The following is a 7,994-nucleotide window of genomic DNA, read 5'->3' as shown; positions in this document are numbered from 1 at the left end:
CCTGCTCAGGGGGGCCAGGGGAGCGTTCTCACAGCGCTGCTCCTGCAGCCAGCCAGATTCAGGTGGGAAGGACTGCACATGGCTCTGGATTCCAGCTGTTACAGCTGCTGCAGGGTGGGGAGCACAAAGGCAATCCCACTAATGAGGGAGCTGAGCTGAGCAAAGCACGCCTTGGTGACAGTGCCAGCACAGCCTGGTGACAGTGCCAGCACAGCCTTGGTGACAGTGCCAGCACAGCCTGGTGACAGTGCCAGCACATCAGCATGTCCTGCCTCTCACACAGAACCCTCCACAAGGCAAGGAAGTCCAGAGCTGCATCTGTCCTGGCATTTTGCATGGGTCAAATGAAGATCAGAGTGAAATCAGGGCATGTCCACGTTGCAAATGGAATAGCTTGGATGCAACAGCACTTTGGAGCTTTGTCTCCACTTTTTTTTTTGACCTGGGCAAAAGAGATGCTTTAATAACTGGAATATTTTCAGATATTTACATGAGAGATGAATGCAGACCTGCAGGGGTGTTTGCTTGGCTGCTCACTTTTTCATCCACTGAGTAAATCCTGTCAAAGCCACTTGCTGCAGAGTGGGCAGTTTCAAACAATGCATCCAGCAGCTTTGGAAATGTGAGAACGTTGAATATTCCTTTGGACATTTGCTTCCTGCAATGAAGGCAAATGAGAACATGTGGTTCTGTGGGAACCACAATATTCCCCCGTGTATAGCATTGGGAAAGCTGTTTTGAGTCTTCCAAAAAAAAATATCTACTGTTTCTCTGATGGATAAATGGTGAAAATACAACTGTTCACACAGTCTTGTCCATCTTGGACTCATAAACCTCAGCACTGCCTGGGCAAGTCACAGAATTACAGAGTGGGTCAGGCTGGAAGGGATCACAGAGGGTCAGCTGAAGTTATGATGGTTTTTGTGGCTTTTTCTTGGACAATAAGGCAGCCAGGGGCAACTCACACATTCTTGTCTGCTGTGGAGATTCTGAATAGGAAGAGAAAAACAAGTGACCAGTTTCTTTTAAAATTGTGCTAGTGGGAGCCTTGTCTCAGCATCACTCCAGCTCTCCTAAAGTTGCTTTGATATTCAAAAAAACACTGACTTTTTAAACAATATTGTCCTAAATCCCTTTTATAAATGCCCAGAACCACTCACAGGCTTTCTGAAACTCATTGTTATAATTACAATCAAGAATCATAGGACTCTGTGCTTTGTGCCAGAAATACACATCCACTGAATTGTTTGCAGGGGAGCCACAGAGAGAAGAGTGAAGGACAAATGCGGCTTCACTGCTGCTCAATTCAGGAGCAGGAACTCCCTCTCTATTTAATTTTTCCTCTTTTGTTTCTCAATTTAACTTGGAGCTGCTGAAATTCAAGCTAATGTTTGCTTTGTCCTCAGTGCTTTCCTTTGGCCTCAGTCCAGGGGACCTTGAGCTGTGGTTGGTTCACTGTCCCCCACCATCTCCAGCAGCCTCTGTCCCTGGAGGAGGAGGAAGGTGGGGTTGAAAGGCTGAGGAGGAAGGTCTCCAGGACACATCAATCCCAGCAGAGGTGAGGAGAACTTCATTTTGGGAATTGCTGGCATAGTATTCAGCAGATGCAGAACAAACTGTCTTGAGCAGAGGAACGCAGCACCAAGCTTAGTGCTTTAAATCTTCATCTCCTGGGTCACACAAAAAGCTTAGGGAGGGTTGGGGGGGGTTTGGTAGTGTTGTCTGACACAGCACACAGAGAGGGAACTGTGATTCAGCTTCTGCCAGCACAAGGCCTGGCTCTCCCTCTCCACCCAGTAATGTCTGATGTTGATCCCCGATCCTGCTTCCATGGAAATGCCCCTGTCTGGTGCTTAGAAAAGCGAGCAGATAAATATCAGATCTGATTCACCACTCAGTTGCTTCTGTTTTACCTCTGCAGAACACCACTGATTATAGAAGGATTAGCAAGATTAAAACCAGAGTAATTCAGTGATGAACCCCAACCAGAGCCTTTGGTGAAAAGAGAACAATTCTCCTGCACCACCCAACACCCCACACGTCGATGGAGTGCTCCATGATATGATTCCATGGCTTTTAGACTTTCCTTCCCTTGATTCAGGACAGTGCTGGGGTACACTTAGTTCAGCTAACCCAGACCTTTCCCCTCTATCTCTTCTCCCTGCAAAGTGTTTCTCAGTGGAATAAAAGCAAAACTCACCCCTGGGGAAGGCTGAGCAGACAGGCAGATTTGAGCTCCATTTCAAACCCTGGATGCTCTTGCAGCACATTCCAACAGTGAATTAAGGCTGATCCAGAGAGTGAAAAAGCTTAATCTAGAACTTGCTGGTTGTAAACATCAAAATGCTTCATTCAGGCTCAATTTTGCTTGCTTAGATTAGTCCCAGAGCATATCCACAAACACTGGATGAGGAGAAGCAGTGGGAGAAAAAAAATATTTCAGTTTAAAGGTGTTACACATGTCTTGTTCCCCCAAGAAAACTCCAAAATGTCCTCTCAAATGCTAAATAACATGGATATAAGTAAGATTTTCAGGTGATGGCTTCAATATTTGGTTTTAGTGTAAAGAAAACTGAAAGAAACATGTTGGGCAAATTTCCCAGCCACAGAAACCTCTCTCCCTGATGACAAAACCACTCAGGCTCCCTGAGCAGCTGCCAGGTGGGCTGTAGGATGTCCCATTGCTCTCTGGAGGGTTTGACCCCTGAGTCATGGTGCCCACAGAGGCAGGCACAAGACTTTCGGAATCCAAACCTCGTTTCTGTTTGACAAAGTTTTTAGAGCTGAAAATCCTGTGTCTTCACCTTTGAGAGTCTGGGCTCCACTCAAAGCAACAGACTGTGAAGGTGCTCTGGGTAAATGGTCTCAGGACCCAAATGCAGCTTCAGAAGCAGCCAGATGACAGCAAGAGCACTGGCCTGTTCCTACAGCCACCAAACCTGAGGTATTGCTGGTTCACCTGTGGGTGACAGCCATGGGCAAACACAGAGCTCAGGCAATTCTTCTGCCCTTGTCACTCCTTAACTTGCAAGTTTCCTTGAGAAAAGGTGACTAGCAAGGCAGGAATGTCTGTAGTGCTTCCATCCACTCCCTCTGACTCTGAAGAGCAACAGAAGAACTTCTGAGCACCATCCAGCAGCCCAGGCCAGCATGGCAGACAGGGGAAGGAAGAACCCTTCTTTCTCTTCACATGAGTTTTACCTCCTCATGATTCCATTTTTTGCCTTCCAGCAGCACCCCTGTCAGCTGCCTGCAGAAGATGTGCTTGCTTATTTCCTTGTCTTTCCACTCCAGGTAGGTGTTCCTCCTCAGGTACCGAGACAGCCCCAGCCTCTGCCTCAGCAGGGCCTTATCCACATTTTCCAGCACAATCATGATGATCCCAGCCTTTCCTTCCACCAGCTGCCAGGACTGGGCAATGTCAAACTCAAAGCTGCACCACTTGCTCTCCAGGAAGTCGGCGGAGATGACTGCGATGACATTCCTGCTACTGAGAAACCCCTCCTGGATGATATTGGTGACAACAGGTACCCCTGGCAGGAAGTCCCTGTAGTACAGACACAGGCGGAAGGGAGGTGCTCCCCCTTCCAAGGGTTCCACCAGCTCCTTTGTCACCCATTCCTGGTCTTTGCTGGAGTGGATGACAAAGGCATCGTAGGTGTCACCTCTTTCTGCGGAGTGTTTGCACCCACTGAGCAGCACCACGGAGTAGTAGAGCTGGAAGTAGTACTTGTAAATCAGGAAAAGGAGCACCACTACACAGAACAGCACAACCACTGAGGAGGCAACCTTGCCTGCGCTGACGTGGCAGGAGGACAGGTCAAAGCTTGGCAGGCTCACGTTCACCGTGTAGGAGGGAGTGTGGCACAGCATCAGCTCCTTGTTCTGCAGCAGCTCCTGCTTCTCCTTGATCCATGTCAGGAAGTCCAGGTACACACAGGAGCAGTCAAACAGGTTTTGAGAGATATCCAACAGGACCAGGCTGTCAGGCAGGATTTCCCAGGCTGAGTGCAGCAGAACAGTCAGCTGGTTTCTGCTGAAATCCAGGACTCTGAGGGCTCGGAGCGGCCGGTAGACTCCAGGATCAAAGGTCAGGAGCTTATTGTTACTGATGTTTAGCTCTTTTAGCTCGGAGAGGGCATCAAAAGTACTTTGATCCACGTGTTCTAATTTGCAGCTTGAAATATCCAAGGTGTGGAGGTGACTTAGGTTTTTGAAGTTGCCTGCCAGTTTATTGCCCTCAAAGGAGTTTCCTGCCATCTTGAGCACTTGCAAAGAGTTCAAGCCACAAAACGTGCACTGGGATTTAACTTCGGTTTTGGTGTGGGAAATATCAAGGTAAATCAGTTTCTGAAGGGACAGAAAGACAGGGTAGGAGCCAGGACCAAATAAAGTTGTGTGCTGAAGGTCCAAATATAACAAATTCTTCACATTAGCGAAATCTCCAGTCAATCTGATATTAGAATTGAAGCTTAAGTTCAAGTGTTTCAAATTTGGACAATTTTGAAACTGAGGGGAGCAGCAACCGCTGAAGGTGAGTCTATTCTCACTCAAATCTATAACCTCCAGGTTAGTGAGACCCTCAAAATTCTGACTGAAGTTTTTGAGTCTTTTGTTCTTGGTAATACGGAGCACTCTCAGCTCCTTGAAAAGTGACAGCTTCAGGGCAGGCACATCCTCAAAACTGCATTTTTTGCATTCCAGCTGTTTCACTTTAGACCTCGCAGGAACCTGTGATATCTCCTCAAGTCCGAGGTCCACCAAGCGAACAGTGGAGACGTTGCCTATGCAGTTAAAGAGAGTGTCTGTGTCATCCTCAAACTCCCTGAAGCAGATTAAGACAAACTCTTCCATCTGTACCTGGCACAGTCCAGTCAAGAGCCCCCTCTCAAAGTCCTGCAGTTTATCACTGTCCCTGAACTCCCCAACTATGAGTCTGCTGACCTGCAAACCAGCCAGGCCTTGCAGAGAAGTTTGCATCATGAAGTTCTCAAAAGCGGACCTGAGGGCCAGCTCAGCGAGGTGAATCCCCGCAAAGGCCCCCGGCTCTATGGATTTTATATTGTTCAAGGAAAGCACCAGAGTGAGGTTGAGCCTGTTCCCTTCCCTCAGGGCATCAAGGTCTCCTCTGGAGATAGATGTGATCTTGTTAGAGAAGAAGCTCAGGTGCCTGAGGGAGGTCATGTTGGTGAAATACTCAGGAAGCTTCAATGAAGTAATGCTATTGTGGCCTAAATTCAGCTCCTGCAGAGTGTGCAAGTGTCCAATGGGCAGCTCAGACAGAGAAGTTCTGTTGGTTTCCACCAGAACCAGCTTTTTCAGAGATGTTAAGCCATAGAAAGCTGCTTTCCCCAGGTGCTGGAGGGAATTGGCAGTTAAAATCAAGGTGGAAAGTCTGTGGAGATCAATAAAGGAGTTATCTTCTATTGTGTGGAGGTGGCACCTGTTGGGCATGAAAAGAAAATAAAAGTGCATGAAACACTGGTCCTTTCCTTGTTCCCTGAGAGCTGCTGTGACATCCTCAGGCTCAGCCTCACACTGGTTTGGAAATTCAAAGCAAGAGACCTGGAGACCTGGTGAAGATCAAAAATTTGTCCAGGCACCAGGAAAGAAGAATCCTAGCTTTCAGTTTAGGCCAAAGTGACTTTGTGATGACCACCACTGATGGAAGAAGGCACCCCCAGCCCTCAGACTGCCACCTCAGCCACATCTGGGCAGCCCCACTGGCACCAGAGCAGTGCGGATGTGGCAGAGCTCACAACTCTGTCAGCATTTGGTATCTGGTGATGGCTCAGAGGGGGCAGACCTCAGGCTGTGCTGGCTCTGAAAGAGAAAAGGAAGAGGGGAAAACAAACCTCTAAGGTTTGTTTGATGTGGAAAGATCCAAATTTTGGGCCCCAAATCCATTCTGCAGTGAAATGCAGCAGAATTAGTTTAATAATCCAGCCAGTGCCTCACAGCAAATGTGCTCTGCCACTCAGCCACTTTGGAGCTAGAGCTGTGATGGGACTGAGTGACATTTCTCAGTGAAACAATTTACCCAGAGAAACTGTTGTCTGAAGTTAATGGAAATTATACATCAATTCAAATTTGCTAATAGGCCTCCCCCATCTCCTCCCCCAGATATGTGAGGAGAAAGGAAAAGAGAATATGTTGATATTTTAAAACAGCCTTTTGGAAAATGAATGTACCTTCATGTTATTTTTTTTTTTAACTGTGATTAGAAAAACAGCTCACCCAAGATGTTCCACTTCAGAGTTTTTGTAACAGTGAAAGGTCTGACATTTTCCTTGTTCATAGACAAGTGAAACATCTTCCTCCTCCTTCTCACATCCCAACCTACAAGATCAGACTGACAGACCCAGCTCTGAGTGCAGAGTGTGCACTCAGTGACTGACTAAAATCTGCACATCACTTCTCCATGGGGATGTGCAAAATGACAGACACAAGGACAGAGTCACAAGAAAAAAAAAACAAACCAGAAAAAACCCAACTAACAAAACCCACCCAAAACAAATAGACTCCAAAATAAGCCACCAATGTAACCCAGCTGGTGAAGAAAAATTAACCAGTACATAATTGATCCCATTACCTTGAGAGATCCAGAAGCTGCAGCTCAGGGACTGATGCAAAATAATTTGACTCCAGTGATTTCAGGTTGCTGAAACTGAGGTCCAGGTTCTGGGTGGTGTTTGGGACTCCATCAGGAACTCCAGAGATGTTCAGTCCAGTGCATCTGAAGGTTGTGTTAGGGGTGACCTGTAACAGAGGCAGATCCCATCATGGTCAACGTCTGCTCTTCATGAAGTGCCAGAAAATGTCACTGTCAGGAAAGCAGGGGAAGAATGACCCCTGCCTTGTGGTTCATTTCTAAAGGAGCTGCCCTGAGTTTTAGGAAATAATGTTACATACCCTAAGCATTTTTCTCACTTCTAATAGAACCTGCTCCCCAGGAAGACTGTGGTCATTGAAGTATTTGAATTAAATTCTGGTCTCAAAAACATCTGTATTTCTTGCTGATTGAAGGTGGAACTAAACTACAGGACAGCATTCCTTGAGGTTACAGATGAACCAGCAGCAACCTTTGAGAGAGCCAGCAGGACAAACACTCATGGATGCACTGAATATCCAGGAACAGCTCTCAGTTCTGAACCAAAGTTATTCTGCAAGCAAATAATTGTCAGCAAAGCTTTGAAAATGGCTGTTGGTGCTTGGTGAAATCACTCTACTGCACAAACCAGGCAAAAATCTGTGTTTTGTAGAAATTACACAGTCTGGATCCCTTCTAAGGGAAATATAATCTATTACAGAACTGCAGTGCAGCACCCTCAGAAACACAGAAAACCAAGGAGAAGAAAAGTTCTTGCTGCTGGTTCTGATTCTTGGATATTTTCAAGACCAGAATTTACTTCAAATACTTCAATCACCTTGATAATAACCTTGGAAAGAAAAGCTGGGCTTTCCTAAGACAACTCGAGGCTTGAGGCACAAATCCCCCAAGCAGAGGGAAGAGCTGCACCAGAGAAACAGAAGGATTTTGTGCTCTCTTGGAGCTGACATACCTCCAAGCAGGGATCCAGGAGGCAGCCTGCCACTGGGCACGGGACAAATGACAGCTGCAGCAGCACCAGGAGTGTCCCCACAGGATGGGCTCCTCTCCTGGGCATCTTCAGGGGGCCAGGAGTGCAGGAGGAAGGAGTTTGGAGAGAGAAACCTGGAGACAAAAACCTCCTGCTTGCTGTGTTGCACCACTCCTGCCTCTTACGGAACATCTCAGAGTTGCAGAGAACGAGGAGGGAAGTGAAACTTGGTCACTGCCTTGTTTCTTCACATGCACTGGTGAAATGCTCTTCTTGAAATTGTTTTTTTTAAAGCTGTTTAAAACAAAAATAATAAAAAAAAACCAATCAAAAAAGAAGAAGCAATGACAGATATAGTTTGGGCTAGAAGTTAAAGAGGAATAGTTTCATCAGAGTCACTTGACTTGATTGTCT

The 7,994-nt window shown here is 46.7% G+C and overlaps 1 protein-coding gene across 3 annotated transcripts; it reads right to left on the bottom strand.

The window, feature by feature from the left end:
• Positions 1-429: 429 nt before the first annotated feature.
• TLR4 (toll like receptor 4) lies at positions 430-7,759 on the bottom strand. 3 transcript variants are annotated; one of them, XR_015278190.1, is made up of 5 exons: positions 7,563-7,759; positions 6,593-6,759; positions 3,202-5,443; positions 2,201-2,403; positions 430-658 (listed from the first exon to the last, which is right to left on the bottom strand). XR_015278190.1 is itself a non-coding variant. In XM_023938090.2 (3 exons), exons 1-3 carry the CDS (start codon positions 7,665-7,667, stop codon positions 3,187-3,189), a joined length of 2,529 nt encoding a protein of 842 aa, XP_023793858.2. In that variant the 5' UTR covers positions 7,668-7,759; the 3' UTR covers positions 2,969-3,186. The 3 variants fall into 3 exon arrangements, 1 of the variants encoding a protein (XP_023793858.2); XR_015278191.1 differs by lacking the exon at positions 430-658 and adding an exon at positions 1,345-1,487; XM_023938090.2 differs by lacking the exons at positions 430-658; positions 2,201-2,403 and having other exon boundaries at positions 2,969-5,443.
• Positions 7,760-7,994: the final 235 nt, after the last annotated feature.

This window comes from Cyanistes caeruleus, chromosome 20 (genome assembly GCF_971803275.1).
Source record: "Cyanistes caeruleus chromosome 20, bCyaCae1.hap1.1, whole genome shotgun sequence".
Lineage (NCBI taxonomy): Eukaryota > Metazoa > Chordata > Aves > Passeriformes > Paridae > Cyanistes > Cyanistes caeruleus.
The sequence above is the reverse complement of the archived record's forward strand: the minus strand, read 5'-3'. Positions and strand labels throughout refer to the sequence as shown.